At 35.8% G+C, this 22784-nt stretch overlaps 2 protein-coding genes across 3 annotated transcripts; both read right to left on the bottom strand.

Moving 5' to 3' along the window:
- Positions 1–440: 440 nt before the first annotated feature.
- On the bottom strand, positions 441–14633 carry LOC113673617 (centriole and centriolar satellite protein OFD1). The gene is made up of 21 exons (XM_027190027.2): positions 14503–14633; positions 10645–10848; positions 10209–10277; positions 9225–9258; positions 8432–8530; positions 7908–8050; positions 7299–7388; positions 6812–6895; positions 6436–6542; positions 6116–6235; positions 5209–5282; positions 4408–4499; positions 3942–4019; positions 3715–3776; positions 3392–3423; positions 3239–3297; positions 2997–3101; positions 2254–2365; positions 1923–1968; positions 951–1116; positions 441–594 (listed from the first exon to the last, which is right to left on the bottom strand). Exons 1-21 carry the CDS (start codon positions 14581–14583, stop codon positions 463–465), a joined length of 1989 nt encoding a protein of 662 aa, XP_027045828.2. The 5' UTR covers positions 14584–14633; the 3' UTR covers positions 441–462.
- Positions 14634–15499: 866 nt separating this feature from the next.
- LOC113673615 (transcription cofactor vestigial-like protein 4) lies at positions 15500–22779 on the bottom strand. Of its 2 annotated transcripts, XM_027190021.2 has the most exons (4): positions 22523–22779; positions 22357–22423; positions 21385–21544; positions 15500–17593 (listed from the first exon to the last, which is right to left on the bottom strand). In XM_027190021.2, the coding sequence occupies exons 1-4, from the start codon at positions 22523–22525 to the stop codon at positions 17125–17127; spliced, it is 699 nt and encodes a 232-aa protein (XP_027045822.1). In that variant the 5' UTR covers positions 22526–22779; the 3' UTR covers positions 15500–17124. The 2 variants fall into 2 exon arrangements, with proteins under 2 accessions (XP_027045822.1, XP_027045823.1); XM_027190022.2 differs by lacking the exons at positions 22357–22423; positions 22523–22779 and adding an exon at positions 21656–21836.
- Between the last annotated feature and the right edge of the window lie 5 nt (positions 22780–22784).

Genomic DNA, 22784 nt, shown 5'->3' with positions numbered 1-22784 from the left:
GATTTGACTGAAAGGACTAAGTATGATTGGCTGCTTCAACTGTCCGATTATACTATCCAATTACAACTCTACAGTATGAATAGTGGAAAACAAAGCAGCTACTACAACCAATCACATCTGAGGAAATTGTACTGGTTATGATTAGTTATGAAAACGTACAACCAATGTCTAGTTTCTTTCTCAAGTTTTTTTCATAGTTTTGATTAATTGGTAACAGGACTTCGTGTCATTCAATTCTGTAGGATTCCTGCTTGGTCGTCCGATGTTGTTAATCACTCGTATGATTACAGACCGAATAGGACTCCACTCGGTCCTATTACCATTATAAAAACAACAGTTAACTTGGCGAAATGTGAGAGAACAGCGCGCGCACATGACACGTTCTGTCAAAGCTACCTCTGTTCATATGGCATTAGTGTGAAACTTAAGAAGACAAGAGATTTTAAAAAAATTTAATTTTGTTTAATCAAATGACGTATTTCCATGGAGGTTTTGAGTGGGATGATGTAAATCAGGTGAACGAGACGTTGAGTGAACATCCAGTTCCATTTGGTTGATTCGCGACTGGAACTTCTGATAGGATTCTTCCAACTCCTACAAGGTAAGCATACAAAAGGTGTAAAAGATTTGCACTACTGCTAACAACCAAGCCATGGGGCAGCCGTACTCCGATGTGTGTCAAAACCCTGAGGTTGGTGTACATGCACCACAATTAACCCTTCAACTCCCAGATCAAATTTGTAATTCTTGTTCCAGTCAACCATACAATTTTTATAATGTTAGTTCAGAGAATGTAGTATTGGATCAACTAATTATCCCCAAATTGATCTTGTTCTTTATTCTCATTACTTATCTGGTTGATATAGTATAGATATTGTAAGAAGAACTTCTGTCTTGGTAGCTCATGGGGGTTAAAGGGTTAAGCTAAATTAAGACAATTTTTAGCAAACCTTGGCCTCCTTCTCCAGCCGATCAAACAGTTCCTTGCTCTGGGCTATCATAACCACAGTGCTACTGGTTTCGTCCATAGCCGAGTCTGTCACTGATGTTCTGTCACCTTCCCATTGAGTTGTATTTACTGCCGGGGACTCAAGTTCGCTTGGCATGGACTCCATGCTATTGGTTAGAAGATCGAATCATCGAATTACTGTTTAACTGAAACGATTGTGAATTGGATATGAAATGATGGACTTTGGTTTCGATGGTCACGATCAGCTCATATTGAACAAGTGCAAGAGGTGGAATTCTTTACAGGAAGTAACCGAAAAATATCGATAAACCCTGCTCACTTTGCTTTGTAAATTTTTTTAACCAAACGTGATGGCGATAATTAAAGAAATTAATCCTCTTAACCAAAGGCGTTAGAGACAGTTTAACTGCAAATAGTGTATAATATTCGGTTTGCCTTAGACTGAAAAAGAAACAATATCAAAACGTTACCATTTGTGATTAAATTATGTACTACATGGTTGCCACCCATCGGGCAAGGGGATAGTAGGCGGTACTGTAACATGCTCACCGTCGATTTTTGGTTTTTTTTTTTTCCCTATAGGTCTGTTTACTTCTTTCGTGTAAGAAAGGCTGATCAAGACGCGAAAATTAGGCACTAGCGAAATGTTGGGCGTTGGTATTGCGCGAAAAACGTTCCCTTTTTTGAAAACCTTGTTCTGTCTAACATCACCTTCACTTACGCTTTTATAGAGGAGAAATCAAATTCAAGTTAACGTTTGCCCAGGAGTGCATACACCAGCAAAATAGTACGATAGCAAAAGTATATAGAAATAATTACAAACTTACCTTTCTGGGAAAATGAGAACAAAGCAATATTACAAACTGTACCGGTTACTTTCACCTTAATTTTTACAACAGAGCTCCGAACTAGTAGCACTGGACTAGTTGTATTAAAACTCCTTTAGGCTTACCAAGGGATGGAGTTTGCTCTTCTTCGGCCAAGTTCCACATCGAGCACTGAAAGGGGAAACCCAGTAAAAAACGCATAAATAAATGAAAAGAATGCTGAGAAAAAGGTTGGCGCGATTGCTATCATTATCTTTCTTCTTCGTAAATGCAGCACACATCTCTCTCACTCCGAGTTCCATTGTGGAAGTTCATAGTGGTACCTAGATTTCTTCACGTGTTTGATTCCATTGTTTTAATTGTAGTGCCATGAATGGCTCACGAATTAAATCACTAATTTCAAATTAACTGGTATTATCCACTCCATAAAAGTAACAATCAATGTATAAATAATACCTTGCTGCGTTTGTTGCAAAGTAAGTTTTAGGTCGGCTACCTCTTGATTGAGCGCAGACTGACTCATCATCGTTTCTTCATAAAGTTGTTGATACTTAAGTCGCTTCTGACACTACAAGGGAGACAGAAAAAAAACACTTCAAGACAAAAATGCATCCGAACGTGTCAAACACCTACTCAACAGGTCTTGTTTTACATTAAATTTCTTTCATAAAAATTTTGGTAAATCATCGGCGGTGATAAAATGGCGGCGTACATAACGAATGTTTGGCGCATTTGAGAACAGTTTCTGAACCGTTAGGAACATTATTTGGAATCTCGACACACTTTTAAATGTTCATTTCTGTAAATATTTGTGTATATAGATAGAAATTATGCGATTGTACTGGGAAAATTTCTCCTCACGGAAGATTGCCTTTTTTAGCCGAGAGAATTTCGCGCGATTCTGTTGATAATTGACCTATTTAACTCATATGTTTTGTAAACCCATTTCAGGTCACGTTTTAATACTCCAGAGAACTGTTTCGTTCAAATTTAGTCTTATTCACGTGCATACGTACGTATAATTTTCAAAAGATAAAGCTGGGAATTTCTTTGGTACCTGAAATGAGTAAACAGAACATACAAGCCAGAGAGGTCTATTGATAAAAATGCTGAAAATTGACCTGGTACCTTCATGGAGGCAAAGAGACCGACTGAGCTTGATTTTATATTACATTCTATCATTAAGGCTACAGCTTTACCTCTTCATCCAGTCTGGATTCCATCTTTGTTTTATAATCTTTCCAAGACTTTTCCTTCGACTTGGCGGTTTTCTCCATTTGTTTTAACTGATCTCGTAGATGTAGCTATCAAAATCACAGAGAATTAGCTCAAGAATATTTTAAAAAATACCAGAAACTGTGATTTAAAATTATTCTCATATGGTCTTTAGAACAGTAACATAGATAAACAAATTATTTCAAAATCAACTTAGAGATCATACTTGGTCTGCAGCAGACTCCATTGATTTTTCCCTTAATTCGCTGATTAGTCTTTGGTTTCCTGAATCAAAGAATAAAGATGTGTAATACAAATTAACCATTAAGGTTTTGTCACCAAGAGAAACTGACTCAACTGAACAGCATAAAATTGCTACCTTTCTCTTCATCTTCATACTTCAACAAGTTTCTACAAAAGGGGAAATACGTAGATATCAGTTTGCAACACGTAGTGAACAGAAGCACTTTGTAACTAAATTCATTTAATCAAATTCAGATCATTTTTTCACTGCCTCTGCTTTCGGCAGTGCATGGATGAACTTGATTGAGCTTTCTAGAAATGATAATCAATTTAACTGGGAAAGTGGCGGTCAGAATCAGAAAAAAGGATTATTTCATTGATGAGTCAATTGAACAATTTGGATAATTCAAAATTGTTCACGTGATAAGGACCAGTAGAACTTAGCAAACCCTGTCTTACCTGTTCAATATTGCATTCTCCTTGGCAAGAGCGTCATCTCTTTCTCTGATCGCCTCGAGATCCTTTTTCAAAGAATCAAGTGAACAATAAATATGGAAATCTAAAATAGACTATCTCACGTTCGAATCGTTATATTTGTATATTTTCAACAGAAAGAGTTCGTTATCTAGAGCGAAAAAAAACCACCTTATTCAAAGATTTTCTAGAGATGTCATCAATTCACTCACCTCGCTCAGCTTTATACTCATCATTTTCTTTTGCTGGAGAGCTAAAGCAAGTTGTGACTTGTTATCATCAAGTTGAATCTGCAGAGGATGCATAAGAAATAGAGCATCTGACAATTAAACATGTGGCAAATCTTTAGTGGAAGTTCAGCAAACTAACTTCCACAAAAGTTAAAAATTAATGTACACGCTGCTTACAGGAAGGGAGGGTGAGATGTTTGTACAGTGAGGCTGTAAACAGGGAAGAAAAAACAGTTCAACATCCTTTGAGTTGAAGAGTAACACTCAACACATCCTCATGGCGAACAACTCCTGGATCAGTGTCGTTACCGATACATACATGAAAATTAAACAGACGTAAAAGTGGACTGATAATTTGGATGTTTCCTTTTTCTAGACATCAACATCAGCTGTTTTCTTTATTTGTTATTTTACCCTTTCCCCATTTTAGTCTGTATATCCAACATACTTGCAATTCTTTTAATTTTCCTTTGGTTCTCTGCAGTTCGTCAGAGGTGTTTATATAAACACCTTGCTTTCTCTCGAAACCATCCAAATCTCCTGTGAACGGCAAGTTGTTATCACTCGGTTAAATTGAATAACAGCCATATAAGTTGAACAGGTGACGATAGAATCAAAAACTCAGTTACTGTTTTTAATACGTTAATAATACATTTTACCCTTTAAATCACACAAAAATTATCAAAAGTAAGGCACGAAGAGAACAAAAAGACATGACAGCTTTTATTAATAACAGGTATAATTATGTGTTACAAATCAAGTGACAGGAACTTTTCAACAACTAAATACATATAATGTTTTTAACACTTCTGGACTGTCTAAGACAACGAAATGAAGAACTAAATGTTAGTAGGGTTGAACTGTGGGTCACAAAACCATGGCGACCAAGTAGCTATAATTCGGTTCCGGTCAGCGGTGTTCTACGGAACCGGTATTCAATTACCCATTCAATGATCATCTATTCACGATATGATTTACGACATTTTATCGTGACAAAAATTGACTGAAGTAGAAAACATTGAGGTAGAAAAAATAAGCAAAATTTCGGAGGCTAGCTAAGTACGCAGGGGATCTGAAATTCAAAGTTGATATTGTTCTCAAAACACACAAAATTGCGAGGTGCCTCCACAGTAAACTTAAGAAGACACTCCACTGAGTGGTTCTCTTTCAAAGTTTCAGCTACAAACAAAAATAAACACTCAATTTCAAGTAGCATCATTACATCATCACCACGTTAGAATGAACTTACGTTGGAGCCGTTTTTCTCTGAGCTCTAGAGTTTGTCTTCTGTCGTGAAATTCTTCATCACATTTTAATTTGTACCTAAAATACATGAAAGGCATACTGGGCATGAGGCACATGAATGAGGGATTTCTAGTTTTTGTTCTCGCGATCTTAATACATATGAGTGTCATGAAAATACACCTTGTATACGTGCAATGTGGACAGCGGACGGACAGAAGCAGCGCTTCAGTTGTTAGTTTGTTTGAAATTGGAGCCAAGCGACCACACACACACAAAAAAAACATCTTTTAGAAACGTAACTACTAACTTGACTAAAATCAGAAAAATTTACTTCACTCGAAATTAATAAACTTTGAAGTTTTTTTTAACCAGGCCTCTGTGCAGTACGAAGGCTACTTTTTCCCCAAAAACCATGTTGGTCTAGCGTCGGTGATAGGCGTGAAACATGCGTCTTAACAAGATATTTTACATCATTAAACGTACTCCAGTTCACAAACATTTTATCAAGCGTCACGCTATTATCTGCAAGTTTACGCAGTCGCTTCAAGATTCCTCTACTTTTCATTTGACTGACATGTATCACTTAGAAGTCGCAATCTTTTTGACCATTTAGGAAGCACTCAAAGACTACAAGTTACGTTAGGCGAGAAAACTTGTGTGTTTCTTCGTAATGGAGAGTTTTTCCATGTGATCCAGTTTGTAGATTTTACGGAGTTCTCAGTCTTGCAGAACGCGTTACAACTTCTGCCAGTCCGAAATAGTAACTTCTTGACACTGCTGTCGCTGTATTTGTAATATCCAATTTTTCAACATCTTTGATTATTCACTACCTCCTCTCCATTCATTTCTTACGAAAGAAACTTAGAAATTAAGGTATTAAGAAATAATAAACAATAAGCCACAGTTGCCACCTCTGTACTTCTTCATCTAGTCTTCTATTAAAGTTGGCCTCGGCATCTTCTAAAAGAGATTTCTTGATTTTTAATTCCTGAGATAAAACGTTTATCCTCTCTTCTTCGAGCTTCAATGTTCTGGGGTGTAAAAGGGAACCAAGTTAGTTTTAGCTGTATTTGTTCATGATCATCTAAAAACCGATAAGGAAGTACTCCATCAAAGTATTACAATTGTTTAAATGGGGGTTCAGAAGTTTCGTTAAATTCAATCGACCTGCAACTGAATTTTGAGCCGGGCACAACAACTGTTGGGACTACTCGGCATAACTATTCCTTACTTTGCTTTCATTTGATGGTTTAAATCAAACTCAGTTTCCCGTTGTTTGAGAGACAACATATCTTCCAGGAGTTTCTGTCGTTGCGCGTGTGCTTCTTCTTCCTGAAGCTGAAGAATTAAAAAGAAAAATGACAAAGTGACATTAAAGAGAGTTGCAACGTTGTAGATTAGATGAGATGCCGAAAAAAAAGCCTTACAACTTAATGCTATTTGGACGAAACACTATCCTAAATTACCAGGTTAACTGGTTTACATCCTTGCTGCCACCCAATAATGATCATATGATTATTCCTCTTGGGAGGTTAAATCCCGCAAATTAATGTCAGATGGCGCGGAGCGCATAAGAGTACGTTCGACAATAAGCCAAAAAACTGCACCTGTTGTTGAGTGCTCAGTAACTGTAACTTTTCTCTCTCATCGGCTTTTAATTTCTCTGCCTTGGCTGCATATTTTTCCTCAAGCTTAAAAAAACACAAAATGACTGTTTTTGATTAAACTAAGCTATTAAAATTGTCATGGAAACACAGACGTTGGAGATATTTCAATGTACTGGTATAGTGGGCTTTATGGGCTTTAAATATAGACTTTTGAACAAGAATAATCTACATTTCTGTAAACCGGCGCAATCTGATGAGCTGCAATAACGCCTCTCTGTCGATCTTGGCGACTATCCTTCCATGGGCCAAACGAGTAAACCTCTTCCCTTGATTTCTAAGCAAAGTTCCACGAGTTTTTGGCTTGGTGATATGCACTGGCAGTACGTGACAGAAAATCATGTGCTCTCGCTGTGGTGAAAACTGTGATTACATAGAGGATTACAGGTATATTGCGACAAACCTTGATTTCAGTAAAGCGTAGACATACCTGTTTTCTTATAGTTTGGACTTCTCTTTGATATTTTTCCTTCTCTTCGAACCTTACACGAGCAAGTTCTGTTGCTTTCAGGTACCCAAGCTAGCCATGTTCAACACAAACCAGTGGAAATCATTGTAAAAAGAACATGTAAATCAAACTATCACGAGTAAAACCCGGGCCCACCAGCCGAACCATACTACTGATCTGTCTTAGCTTAGTGCACAAACTTGCTCCTGAAGTACATTGACTGCTGCCTCTGACAAATTATCAATTACATTGATTGCTGTCTCTGACACTATCACTAGCGATTCACAACTTGTGGTTTTTTCTTTTAGTAATGAAAGGCCTTTTCACATTTTAAAAGTTTTGAATACTTCTCTAATAAAAATCAAATAAATTTGAACCCAAGTTTGAAATGTTAGTTCTCAGGGTGTGTTACTACAAACTGTCTTGTTTGCTGACTAGTACTCAGTGTCGGTTGTTCATTATTCTATATGCTCCCACATTTTACTTGCGCCTGTTGTGCACTCCAGAGTGAATTTTACGTTTTAAGAGTAAATTTGTTTTTATTAAAAAAAATTGTACTAAGCAAATCATTGGAAGACATGTAATATATACCTCCTCCTCAAGCAGTTTTTTCTTGTCGTGTTCCCATTGTTTGTGCAATCCAAGCAGCCGCTTTTCAGTCTGAGAACTCCATTTCTGATTTTCTGTCTGAAGATTTTTGAGGTACTGTCTTTCCACACTTTGCAGTTTATCCTCTATGGAGGCAGAGGGTGAAAATAAGAGCAAAAATTTGCTTCCAGGTGTTTCTGGTGTGAGTACATCATTAAGCAATTTTCCTTGCGCTTGTCTACTAATTTGTAAGAAATTAGTACAGCATGATGATTTTGTTTCTTAAAATTTCTATACTATGTCTTGTTTCTTAGGTAGTTTGTAAATTATGAGTAATGTTAGCAATGTGTGAAGTTTCAAAATTCTGAGCTTTATGACTGCTGCAGGCAATGCTGGTACTTTATATAACTATTGTACCATAACAATTATACTGCCACTTGTTAAGCATTACCATTTAGTTTACAAGTGAACTTGCATACTAAACTTGTTTTGAGTAATATCATCAAATGAGTTTAAAAATTGGTTACCTATTGAAGAAAGTTGCTTTAAGGAAGCTTGAACAGCTTTTGAAGACTTTCCATGATCATTCGACACACCTAGGGCTCTTAAGAATTCTACCAACAAACCTGTAAAACAAATCACACACTGAGATTATTTGTGGAAAGATACCTGTGATTTCTGGAGTGAAACAGTAGGAAAGGCAGAAAAGCAACTTATCAGCAAAACTCACAACTTATACAATGGTCAGTTCATGTTTAAAAGTACTCACTGTAGACAAGCATTGTTTTGACTAGTATTTGTAACTTGTGCAATAGTTAGTAATTATTTTCTTGTTGTTGGCTTCTTGCTCCAGTTGTTTACTTAAGAATGCCATTGTGACTAGGTGAACTCTTAGTTAAAAACTCACTAGATTCTAATGATAAAATAATCTTTTGAAAATTATATACCACTGACAATCTATTGCTAACCTAATTTCAATTACGATGGAACGACTGCAGTGTATAGGTAGACTGGTACAGACACCACACACTTAACATTTCCAAAGAGTATGACAAACACTGAGACAGACTATGAAATATGCAGGGTCAGGAGAAAATACAATTAAGCTTCTCCTTTGAGGCAGGATAGAGCTTTGGCTTGTTTATGGCTTTACCTGGTAGACAAGTGAGCAAAAAGTGTTCCTTGGACAGGGGAATTTTTGCTATACAACAGAAGCCAGGTTGGAAGTCTTTCCAAGCTCTGATATCCCACAGAAAATTGTCTCTCTTAATGTTGAAGTTTTTCCTTCACCTTTTAATTTTTTTTATTTTAAAAAATTACCATTTGATGATCCATGTTTATCCAATACAATTTCCTGCAAAATAAGAACTTCAGTTGAAAGATAACACCGTATCATGCTTAAATCTTGTGCAATCCTATGTTAACATGGACCTTAAGTTATAACAGTGAAACTAAATTTAAAAAAATGAAGTCAACTTGGCACATGTATAGTATTCAGTCACATCATTTATACTTTCAGATGACATTGTATAAATCCAATACCTGTAAATAATTGGAGCCAAAAAGCTACAAGGATAATTGTTATATAGTAAGAAAGAAAATCCTGTATTAAATATAAATTGTCCAATTAGGGAATGATTGCAAGCAGATGTTATCTGTGAGAATTCCAAATATTAATGCGTAACGTCTCAATCAAAAAACCAAAGAAACTCTTAATAAACATAATAATGATATTCTTGAAATGTTGTAGGATGACAGCACATTATAAAAAAACAATGAAATATACATTGATAATCTTGCTACATGAAGTTCTTTAGCCATGACAGTATTGCTTGTTTATATTGTGGTTCAAATCATTTTTTTTTCTTTAAGATTTTGAAGACATGGTTGATTTTTATCTCCCCTTACCACAAATATTCAATGTCTCAAGATAAAATTCAACAATAATAAAAAATTGGAAGCAAAACATGTACCATGGTAGGTGAGCCAATCAAAATTTTCAACTCAAATTTGCATCATATACACTGATCTAGTTGTAAAAAAAAAATTACATACAATCAAAAAATAGTTCTGTCACTTATATCATCTCAGGGAAAATCCTTATTTCAAGTTCACACATATAACAAAATATTTAAACTCAAGACAAGTCTATTTTGTTGATCCCTTTTCAACTTTTGTACATATTTAGTATATATCTCAAGGGATTCCCTGTAAATCTAGAGGGAGTAGTTGTTATGTGCTTTTCAAGAACATTCTCTACACATTCTTACTAAAAATCTTAAAACATCAACATGTTAAACATACCATATTCTTGTAGAGCTCAGAACCTTCTCTAATTTTTAGCAGTAAGAGGATATCCCTCATTGTAAGTAACTGAAACAAAAAAAAGCACTTTTCTTGAGAAAATTAAAGGCCTTTGCCTATAATAAGTGAAAATCATCCTTTTTTAGATGCATAGATCCTTCAGTGGTTTGCAAAAATAAATGAAGTGCTGGGAAGTAACCACCATCTTTCATAATCAAAGTTATTATTTCAGATTCCCATAAGATCACTTTCTTGTAAGCAAATGCTTTTTGCACCTTTGAAAGAAATGATAAGAACATGAATCTCAAGGACAGATTTCTGATCATAATTGTGGATTTCCTAATGGGTTTTCCAAAATACTTAATTCTTCCTTCCATTCTTCATATATATTCATGGAAGAAAAATAGCAAATAAAGAATTTATTTGATTTAATTACCTTATGTTCTTGTAAACCACTCTCTGGCATGAAGACAGATAAAGAATATTCATAATTACATCTCTTTAAGTGGTCAGCAACAAGGCTGTTAGCAGCAAGTTTACAGACAGTCTCTGTATTTTCTGACTGACCATGTAATTCTGCCAAATCATCCTTGCCAGCAGTTTCTTGAAGTTCTTTTATTAGACGATTCCTAAGTTGAGACTGCATAACAACAGAGAACAAACTAATGAGTACTTTATCATCACATCTTCATCTTGAAGACTTCATGTTCATGTAGGTAACAGATCCTTAATTCTAAGGATAATTTCTAAACGAGGGACATCATGATTTGAACATACAATATTTGTATTGATAAAAAAGGATGTTAACCATTTTTTTGATCTCGTGCTCATAAAAATTTTCATCATTGGTCATTAAGTGACAATTGAACAGAAAAAAATACCATCTTTCTTAATCTTTGTTTAGCATTATTGGTCTGCCCAGTCATCAATTTAGTGTAGAAAGTAATGTAACTCATGATTGCACTGGTTTTACCTTACTGCCCTTAGAGATTGGTGAAGAAAATGAACATCGCCTATCAACCACCAAGATACCAGACTAAAAAGTACTGCAACTTGGTCACTTGAATTTTCCTAAGCTTAAGGACATTTGCTTGTTCTAAATTCGAGTTCATTGACTGCACTGTGATAAAAACCTTTTTGTTCTGATTGGCCATTGCAATGACAATTGATACTCAGTTGAAAAGCCCTTTATATAGAACCCAAAGCATATGCCTTAGTAGGTTATATGCTTCTGATGGTATGGAGGTCTGCTGATGAATAAGCCACAAACCTTTTCCTCTGCAAAAAGCTGACAAGGTTAAAGGTTATGTACATCTTTTTTTAAAAAATTTTATGATCGCAACAAAATTGCCTCCTTTAATAAAATATATTGAGACTGCTTTTACAACATCTTAATCATATCAGACAACATGAAAAAAGATGTGGGAAAACATTAATTTATTGATAAATAAGAAGCAGCAGCCAAATTCTCATATAGAAAAGTTACAAGTAGAAAATAAACAATATGAACAACCTTTTATTATCTACAACTGCTTCAACAAATTTTTCTGTAATATCCCTTGTACACTAGCACCACAACTGCTTAAAAATGATAGGAGTGCAACATCTTATCTTTCCCAGAAACAATGAAATTTTGCCTCTCACAAGTCTCTGAAATAGAGGTATTTCTATTACTAAAAAGTCTTAATATGAAGAAGTCATTTGGAATTGACAAGGTTCATCCACTTTTATTAAAAAGCGGAACACCACAAATGTGCCATCCTTTAACTTATATTAATCTTAAAGTTTCTATCAACCAAAGTATTCTTCCTGATAGTATGAAACTTGCTAAAGTTGTTCCAGTTTTCAAACAAGGCTCTTGTTGTACATGTAACAATTATTAACCTATTTCAGTTCTCTTTTCTATAAATAAAATATTTGAGAAATGAATTTTTAATCAGCTTATGTCCTATCTTACCAATGGAAACACAATTTCCTCAAAACAATATGGTTTATATCAGGTTATACAACCTCTGACTGTCTAATTTATCTTAATGAAGAAATAATTTCTTCTCTTGATCAAGGACTCTATGTGGTTTCTTTATCCTTAGGCCTAAGTAAATCCTTTGACACAGTAAATCATCAAATATTACCAATTAAAATAAACTTAACAGGGCGTGAAATTAATTTTTTTTTCTGATAGCCACTTGGCTCCTAAATTCATCAAAGTGGTAGCCAATTCAAAAAAAGTTGGTCGCCATTTTGAAAGACAAACAAAACCTTTTTTTTATGCTGTCATCGTTCTATAAATTAATTAAGGGAAAAGATCTTTAACGTGCTACAAGGGGGACACTAGGATGGATGATATGCAATGTTTAAGCTCACCTAAATCCAAGATGGCGTCTAGTTATTGATCGAGATGCATCTGCTGTGTTTTGGAAACAAACTTAACAAGGAAGTTTGCTGCGGATTTGTCTTTGCAAATCTTTTTAATTCACTATATCTCTAGGTAAGGTTATGATGAAACATTCTAGTCGCCAATTTGGTGACTAATTTTCAGGATTTGGTCGCCAAAGTGAAAAATTTAGTCGCATTGGCGCCTGTATTAGGCGCAATTTCACGCCCTGCTTAAGTATTACAGAATACAACAAAGTGAAAATAATTGGTTCCAATCTTACTTAAATAACAGGAAGCAGCAGGTGCATGTAAATACGTAAATGGCATTGCTTCTGAGTCATGTTCCATCTCCACTGGTGTACCTTAAGGATTGATACTAGGACCTTTGCCATTCAATGGCAAATGGCATTGCTTGTGAGTCATGTTCCACCTCCACTGGTGTACCTTAAGGATTGATACTAGGACCTTTGCCATTCAATGGCAAATGGCATTGCTTGTGAGTCATGTTCCATCTCCACTGGTGTAGGATTGATACTAGGACCTTTGCCATTCATTTTTTTTATAAATGCCCTTCCTGAGTCTTCTGCTTATTTTTCTATTAGATTATATGCCTCGTCAAAAGGAAAATTACAATTTGTATGCACCATTAAGTGTAGCAAATGTTCATTTAGAGAAATCCTGTTATATCAAATACCTTGGTGTGTATATTGATTGTCACCTTACTTGGTGTGACCATTTTGACTAAATATGTGGCAAAATGAGCAAAAATTTAAATATAATGGTTAAGTTAAAACATTGTCTCCAAAGCAAACTTATTAGTTTGTATTATTCTCTTATATATTCTTTCCTTACTTATGCTTGTACACAATGGGGAAATAATTATAATCCTACACAGTCTCAAATCATAAAATTACAAAACAAAGCAGTTTGTATTATAAATGATGTTCCTTGGAATCAATAACTCCACACTACGTATCCCTAAGTCTTTTGAAATTTCCTGATATTGTTAAACTAAACACATATACGCTTTTTTATGATTATTTCCACAATGAAAAGTTTCCTAATATACCTGTTTTACTAGCATCTGAGCTACATATGGTGCATTATCTAATCAAGTAGGCATACCCTCATTTCAAATTAATCTCAGGAGATTCTGCCTGAGCATTATTAGAAGATTCTTTTTGAATAGTACTCCGCAATCAATCAGAGACAAATCATCTATAAAGATGTTTAGAAAAGCACTTTTATGCTGGTACCTTGCTCAATACTAATGAAACATCATATCTTTGACATTTTACTGAGCTCTTCTTATAACTTTTCCTTTACTTTTTACTAAGTTTATCTAGATGTGCCCCTCTCCTACCCTTCCTATATACAATATGACTTAATTTAAGTGGTGTAATTTTGTATTATAAGTCTTCTTTCCTTGAAAAATTTTATATTTTTTACTTATTATTTCACCGTGTCTAATTCATCTCTTGCTAAAAATAATAGAGATAAAAAATATGCATATTTGTCTTAATAAAGAACCTTTTGTTGCAGTGGTCATCGCAAATGGTGGCACCAAGTGAAGGTTTCATGTACAGTGCAGGTTCCCTTATCGGTAGTGACAGTTCAGTGATGTAGAGATCTACACCAATGTTAAGTACTTGGATTAGCAAAGGCTTCAAAATAATTTTTCAAGAAAGCGTGCCACTCTATTACAAGTTCAAATATTCACGAGCAATGGTTTAAGCTCACAGTAAATTCGTAGTTTCTTTTTTCCAGATATCAGTGCATTTTTCTCGAAGATTATAACTGTTAGTAATGACGATGAACTCCAAACTTTCACACGCCATTCGTACCAGACGTATCCCGAGGATCTCTGTGCAGTATTATAAAACTCAAATTTACATTGAATTGTTACGTTTAAGCTCACCTTCAGGGCCTCTAGCACTCCACGACTTCGGAAAGTCGTGAAGAGACTCTTCTTGAACTCTTCAGGCGATAGTTCCGCCATCTTGTCTGTTTTCAAACATGGCGGTATAAACTCTCGTCCCCAGTGCGTACGCGCTAGTTGGGACCGGTGTGGTCTTTTACGGTCGTTTAGGTCTTCACTCTTATAAGGTCTCTGTACATTCAGTGCACACGTTATTAATATCAAAATATCTTCATTTCATTCTTCAAATTACAGAATGAGTCTCCCTGTCTCTACATCTCCAGGAAAAAAGAAAATTAGTCGGACTGACTGTTATCAATCATTGTTGATTATTGATTTAATTGCTTGGATGCCTGGATGAAGGTAATATGAGGGAATAGAGCTTTGAGTTTCATGTTGGTGACAGCACTATGGCAAACAGTTCTCATTCCTCACTGATATTTTTAGGGTTATTTCAATCCACCAATGGGCAAACAACAATCTCATCTTTTTCTCACCCCCCTGAGGAAGAGAGGGTGTTTCTCTTGGTAAAAGGGGCAGGAATTTGGAAGTCCTGATTTATCAAACAATTGGTTTCTCAAAACTTCCCATAATTTAAACCAGACTTTTCTCCCCCATCAACCATTACTGTTTTACCCATAAAGTTTTAACCACCCAAAAGCCACAAACCAACATATTTTGCCAGGAGATTTAAAAAAAAGGATTCTGCTGCAATTTATGCAATTTAGTTGCATTTAATTGTTTAACCATGTCTTTCAGGAATACATTTTTCATATTTTTTAAGCAAATGCTAAAAAAGGCTCAGTATCAATAACTATGAAAAATATCACTCAATCTTATCAAATTCTCCAAACATAAAAAAGCAGCCCGGGAAAATACCAGACTAATCTTGGATAGAATCATCAATCAATGCATCTGATTGGTTCTTTTCCTAGTTTTTTCCTCAGATGGTAATAACTTTCAGACAGAACATGAAAGAAATAATCATACAGGCAGCTGATGATGAAAAATCAAGTTTAATGAAGTTCTCAGCGACCTTGTTGATATTTACATTACTACACAATATATTAAATAGCTCTTGTGTACACACTATATTTACAATTATCTCTTAGCTCACTATTTCAATTAGAACTTATCAAACTGCTTGCCCCAACACCAAGGCAACTATCTTGGGCCAAAGTTTGGCTGCTTGCATAAACAGAATATGCCTAAAAACATGGGAAAACTAAAACACTAATAAAAGACAACTTTTTTTGCAGCTGTGTCTATAGGGTCCATCAATTCATGCCTAAAAACCACACATTTAAAACAATTTGATAATCAGGATTTCTCTGTGTCTACTCAGTGCAAAACAATCATCCTTCGAAAACTCTTTCCAAAGACCAGTTCTAAAGAACCTTTTTCACCATTGACAAGAACAAAGAGATCATTCCATGGAATAAAATGGAGTCTCTGGATGCATCCCAACCAGTGAATAAAAATTTTTCAAGCACTTTCGATAGCATGATGTTTTAACTTCATATGTACTGAGATTTTTTCACATTTCAATTCAAAGATTGGAAGCTGTAATGTATAAATACATTATTCCTCCAATCAGAGACAAAAAGGATAGTACTTCACAGGGTAAATTTCAGTATCTATTAAATAAAAAAGATCCCAACTCGATACAAATTAGCTTCTGTCCATGGGTAACAATTTTAAATCAAACTAATAAGGGGCCTGTAGACTTTTTTCCATACCGACATGCCATTTAAATTTCCTTGCTAACTGCCTGTTAAATGACATGCCCTTGTATTATAAGTTTGATAGGAAAAAAATTTAAGCTGTTGGTAAACTTTTCTACTCTACATCATCATTGCCAAAAATAATTTGTTAAAAAAGTAGAATTACAACTATGGATAAAAAAGTAACGAATGGGTTAAAAAGTTTTTTAAACATGCAGTTTTTTTTTAATTGAGTTAAAGGAATTGCCTCTGACGATGAAAATCAACACATAAGTCACTTCTATGATGCAAGAAACCTTAGAAAAACTATTTCTACCTTTGCTTCTAGCAGAGTGTAATTGTGTGTAGAAATAGCAGTATGAACTAGAGATGGTACAAAAATTCACTCATGAGTTAAGTCAGAAAATGAGTGTCTGAAATGTAGTAGAAATTCATGAACATCATAATCCCTTAAGAAATTCTTAATTTCTAAACTGCTCTTTAGACATGCATGTGGACCTTGACATTCACAACACCTTAGGCAACACACACAGTAAAAATACATTTCTGAGAAACTAAAATGGTCTTGGGTTCAAAACATGTACATAGTACATGTACATCTCTGTACTGCATTCATTGCCAGCCCTCATGCTATAGCTAAATAACACAAGTTCTCAACAAATAATGCAAACATTTTAAATGATGCATCTTCACAAATCAAAGTAAGCCTAATCTATTTCATCTGCTTGAAAGTCTAAAATTTCAGCATTACAAACAATAAATCATGTATTGTTTATGCCAGAATTGGCAAGTTATGCATACAATAAATTTGTGAAAAGTAGCATCATGACAAAGACACAAACCCCCTACATGATAAACTCTAGCACCTACTTAAGAAAATATGTAAAAAGATAAAGAGCTAGTTGGCAGGTGATACAATAGATTGCAGTTGTGGTGAATTTGAAGACTGAGTTGATACTTCAGGTTTTTTTAATTTCTGCCATGTGTCTCCGAGAGCCTTTGCAAAATGGTCATCAACTGAGCCTGCTGTAGATATTGCTGTTGGGCTGACACATTTGTAGTCATCACCAAGGCTACGACGAAAGTGTTCTTCTACAAAAGGATCAATGATTCCTGATTCCACAATTTCACGTCTGTGAGGACCTGGGTAACAAAACATTTCTGTTGGACCATAAAGGTGAGATGGGGCCATAAAACCAACTGGCCTGCGAATAATATTGGTGGATGTGATTACAGATGGCCGTGAGTGTGGAGGAAGGTGAGAGTGCATGTATCCAGAGTCCTCAGATTTTGGAATAATCGAGATAAGAGGAGGTGGCCCAGAATCAATTCTTGACTTTGTATTTGCTACTGGGTTTAGTGGGGACCTGCAAAGACCATAATCAGTTAATTAAAGAGATACAAAAAGCAAGTAACTCAATATTGTTTAACTTCACTGTTTAATCAAAATGTGATTTATTTTTCAGGAAACTCAATCAATCACCAGACAATAGTGAGAGGCACACCTCTCATAACCATACCAAAATAACATGAAATTAACAGTTTAAACTAAGGGTAGAAGTCTAAGTGGAACTCATGAAAAAGCCTCATCTAAGAACTCCCAACAATAGAGATATCAGACTTGAATTCAAATGATATTTCAAAATTTAAACTACAGTGTCACAAACAAATGAGGGATGCTGCTCTGCCTGATTCATAAAGCATGAGCTGCTGGTTTAATCACGCTGAGCCCACTGATGAAACAGACATTAGCTTGGAAATAGAAGATTAAAATGGGGTACCACAACATTAGTTCATATTTAGAGATGTGTAAAAATAAATATTCATTTGCTGTAAAGCCTCTGAGGTGATATTTGATAATTTGTAAATTTTAAATTGATTGGAATGCTTGCTACAATGATCTTGGGCTTAGGGTTACCAGTGTTTTGCTGAATTATCCTCACAAACCAGGGTATGGTACTCTATAGACTTTCAAGTATGCTTAAGCTTGTAAACCCAATCCACAATATTTAGATCAGATTATGGATGGCAGTAGGAGGCACAGTGGCCTCATGGTTGGTGCGCTTGACTCCAGATCAAGTGATCCGGTTTTGAGCCCTGGCCAGGGTCATTGTGTTGTGTTCTTAGGCAAGACACTTTACTCTCACAGTGCTTCTCTTCACCCAGGTGTACAAATTGGTACCAGCAAATATGCTGGGGGTAACCTTGTGATGGACTAACATCCCATCCAGGGGGAAGTTGCAATACTCCTAGCCACTTCATGCTAAGGAAACTGGAGTTAAGCGCTGGCCCCATTGGCCACCTGGGCCTGTATAAAGGCTTTACTATTACTATGGATGGCAGTGTTTGATCCATCTAAAACCTTCACATTATTCAAGTTTCCCATCTAACTGCAACAAAATACAGGGATGCAGTATACATAATTCAGACATCTTTTACTTGTCAGCTCACACCAGTAAGTAAGTAAGTAAAGACTTTATGTTATGAAGGTTAGCACAAACTAGCTGGAGCTAATAACCTTGTGGCTCTCTAAATAATAAATGAATAAATTATAAAATGTGTGTTTCCAGAAAATATCCATACCCCCACCACAGAGGGAATTTCATATAGGACCGCCCCACCCCTTCGGATTTTCCATTTTGGGGTAGCAGTGGTAGCCCCCCCACCCCTCTGGAATTTCCAAAGAATTTACTACCACCCCCTATACCCCCTGGAAATATATTTTTTTCTCGTAGCAAACAACAAACAAGAGGGACGTGTGATTTTGTCGCGTGTATATTCGAGAGATGGCGTACACGCGCAAGGTAAACGTTGCTAACTAGCTTAAACTTAATGTTTGCTTTATTTTTAAATACAATACTTATCCTTAAACATTTAACACAGTATTCTCAGTACACGAAAGGAGAAAAAAACTGTACAAGTCGCAACAAAACACTTTTGAACTGTTAAGTTTGTACAATGTACTGAGAAAATTGCGTGCACTTGAAATGGAAACGTTCGAAATCACATTGAGCAACGTAAATTTGTACAAAATTGTGTCATAAATAAGAGAGCAAAAGAGAAAACCGAGTCAGCACTAAGTTATTTTGAACTCATCTTTCCAAATTCCAGCCTCTAATGTAAAATTTCTTCACACAAGCATTGATTCTTGTTAACAGCGGGTCGATAATTTCGTCCGATTGTGCATAAACAAACCTTGGCTAGTTACCAGTCCCACGCGCATATATACAAAGCCCTGGATCCTAATGTTTCTCAATGTTACTATCAACTGTTTTCTACTACGGTACGACTGTACTTATCATTCATTGTAACATCGCAAGCAAGTAAGCCATAAAGAAATCGTCAAGTCTCCTACACATTATGATGCAACGGAATTAAGCTCAGTGCAGATCAAAATTAATAGATGGCTGGAGTCAATAGGGGGTAGTGAATGGTAAATTTATGCGAAACTTTGCGAGACGGCGAGACCAGCGTTTTTTTTTTTTTTTGCGAGACCGAGACAGTTATTTGTAAATTTTACGAACGCGAAACGTGTTATGACCGAGGAAAATCCCTAGGTAACCACTCCTGTTGGTTGTAATCTTTGGAGACTGGTAACGAGTAATGGCGGCTCCGTTCGAAAAACAAAGTGATTCTCTTCTTTATTTGATGTTATTTATGTTCCAAAGCGCTACAAGGATAAAAGAAAACTTTCTTTTGCTGCAGAACTGTTAGAAGCATCGTAATTTAACAGCTTAAACTTCAGAACGTCCCACTAAAGTAGGTAAAAGGCGCCAATTGACATACGAAGAAAGTCGATCGACTTCCTACCCTCTGGACGAAAATTTCGCCTCTTACCCCCCATCCCCTCTGGAAGTTCCTGGGACTTTGACCCCCCCACCCCTCTGGAATTTCCAATTCCCTCCGTGGTGGGGGTATGGATATTTTCTGGAAACACACAATAAAAAATGAGTATACTAAGCTATTAAAAATACAAGGTAAAAAAACCAAAGAATACAGATACTATAGAATCTACTAAACTATTTAAAAGATAAAATATAACCTTATAATCATGTCACAATTCATCAGGTGACTTAAATAGAAAAATGATCAAGATTCTGCTGTTGTTTAAAAAATTCATTCCACAATGCTTTTTTTAAAGAGTCCACTGAATCTCTTTGCCCTACAAGCAAAGATAAACTGTTCCATGCTTTCCAAGTTGTGATGGTTAAAGTTCTGCCTCCTTCTGTTTCGCGATTATATCTCGGAGAGGTTAGGTTAAAATTACAGTATCTGGTTTGTCTACTGTAGATGTTGCTGTATAATTTAAGTAGATTGATAAGATAAACAGGGACATCACCTTGTAATTCCTTATAAGCAATGATACATTCAGATATTAAAACGTCTTTATAAAAAGGCAACCATTTCAGCCAATTAAACAAGGGAACTGATGGTGCTAGAGGGGGGACAAATAAGAAAGGAAAAGTCTAAGGTAACCCCAGTAGATGTCCCATGACCACTTATGGGAAAGTCCACTGATGAGAATGTGTAGATACACAGTTTGCAATGGTGCTTGATTGGCTTTCGACATATGGCAGACTCAAATACAGCTGTTCATTAGGAGTCTGTTATTTAATATAACTTCTTTCCTATATCATGAGTTTTGAGAGCTAACTTTCATGGTCCTTAAATCTATGTTACAACAGCTTTTCTAAAAGGAATTCCGAATCACTCCTCAAAGTTAACTTACAAGAACGATGCAAGAACTATAACCATATAATTTATTTTACAACATTCCGACACAGAAAATATTCTGTTCCTATTAGAATGGAAGTGATCCTTCAAGTTTCTACCAATTTCAACTAAAGGAATGTGAAAAACTCACATGACAAAACCAGTAACGGTAGCACTGTGCTATAGATTCGGTTTGCTTTTCTTCTTAACGACTGAATGTAAAATTACATTTTTACACATTTCCGTGAAAATTGTGATAACACAATGCGTGCAGCACATTAAAAACAAAATGAAAACATTCCGAGTAAATATAACAATTTCTGAATCTACGACTAAAATGGCAGCGTTGTAAAAAGTGACGACAAAGTATACCAAGGCAAGTACTAGACCCCACAGCTGACACCATCAGAAGGCATAAATTACACAAAATGGAGGCAATACTTACGTTTGTGTTCCTGCTGTCTTCACTGACGAAAGTTTCTCAAGACGACCGTCATCAAAATTCAACGCTTGAGAAATGTCTCGTCTTTCAAGATTTCGTTTCCTCCGGTTTTCAGCTGAAGGCATCACCTTGGGTGATTCCTCGCCTGCATCCGTCTCCGTTTCTAGAATTAAGGTTTGAAAATAATCAATCGAGATATTTTCATTACAAGCACATTCGCGTTCAGTTTCCAGCATGCATCGGTTTGTAGTAACAAGCGGGACAATCTTTCAACCTTTCTTCATGTCCACAGTGAATCCTCTCACCATTATTAATAAATTGTAGAAAACAGAATCTTAAAAAATTTTTTTCTTCAAAAGTTAACCACTGACAGACAAGTGGCACGACGCCGTAACGTAATAATCGTTTAGCAACCAAAGAATTGTCTTACTTTATTTAATAGCCCAAAAATTTGCACGGAATGTTAGTGATGCAAGCAACGTGCCCACTCTTTCATAACAGTTCTGTAACTTAATGGTTCTTGGTGAAAACAGGTAGCTCACAAAAATCAATACGAGCTACGCCGTGTAGAGTTTAAACAAGAACATCATGTTGTATTACTCTTCCTTCTTCTTAGGACCGTCTAAAAACAATATGACGGTGTCGAATTTGGATTTTTTTGTTTATTGGTATAACGAGAAATTTTTCATACCATGCATAACAAAACTATATGCTATAAATATACTGCTAAGCGTTTCACATAAAAATCTTGTTATCGTTGAAAGCTGAAGAAAAGGAAGAAAATTTTGCTTGTTAGGTGCAGCAATATCGGAGAGAACTTGAACTCAAATATCTGTACACACATGTTCTTCGCATGTGGCAAATACCTTCACGTAAACACTAAGAATAAACCTGAAATAGTAAGCTGTAAAAACATGTATACGCGCCTTTAAACCTAAAAAGATGTGAGACAGAATCGATACTTATCAAACTTACTTTCCCTTGTGTCTGGCTGCACTAAAGAAGCGGCTCTTGACAGTACATCTAGCGGAGTCTCCATTACCTGAACGTGAAGAGTCAAAGATAGCTAGGGATAAACAATGAGCTCAAACGATCGGAGGCTCAATGAGAAATTCACATCCCTACGATATAAAGAACTCACCATAATTATATATCCCTCAGTTAGAGGGAGCCTTGATTAAATGCCTTCCTAACAGATCATTCCAGGCAGTACCATTTAATAAATAGAAACAAACATTTGATTTGTGTTTAGGAATGAAAGGAATTAGTCATGATGCAAACCCCGTGACCAAACTATGTCGTTCGATCACCGTGATTGGCTAGAGGTGCGTGACATCGTCGCCAGACTCGCCAGAATAGTAACTGACAAATCAAATGGTTAGAAAGTGAACTGAAAGCATGAA

This window comes from Pocillopora damicornis, chromosome 13 (genome assembly GCF_964200805.1).
Source record: "Pocillopora damicornis chromosome 13, jaPocDami1.2, whole genome shotgun sequence".
Classification (NCBI taxonomy): domain Eukaryota; kingdom Metazoa; phylum Cnidaria; class Anthozoa; order Scleractinia; family Pocilloporidae; genus Pocillopora; species Pocillopora damicornis.
This window is presented reverse-complemented; position numbering and strand designations above follow the sequence as displayed.

Bases quoted from the DNA above. Each gene is read 5' to 3' on its own strand.
- LOC113673617 (XM_027190027.2), bottom strand. From the start codon at position 14,583: ATGGCGGAACTATCGCCTGAAGAGTTCAAGAAGAGTCTCTTCACGACT. The intron at 6,896-7,298 runs GTATGTCTACGC...TGTTTTTTTAAG, and splicing joins TCCAAACTATAAGAAAACAG to CTTGAGGAAAAATATGCAGC. The intron at 3,298-3,391 runs GTAGCAATTTTA...TCTTTGATTCAG, and splicing joins GTATGAAGATGAAGAGAAAG to GAAACCAAAGACTAATCAGC.
- LOC113673615 (XM_027190021.2), bottom strand. The intron at 21,545-22,356 runs GTAAGTTTGATA...CCTTAATTCTAG, and splicing joins GCAGCCAGACACAAGGGAAA to AAACGGAGACGGATGCAGGC. The intron at 17,594-21,384 runs GTAAGTATTGCC...TGGTCTTTGCAG, and splicing joins AAGACAGCAGGAACACAAAC to GTCCCCACTAAACCCAGTAG.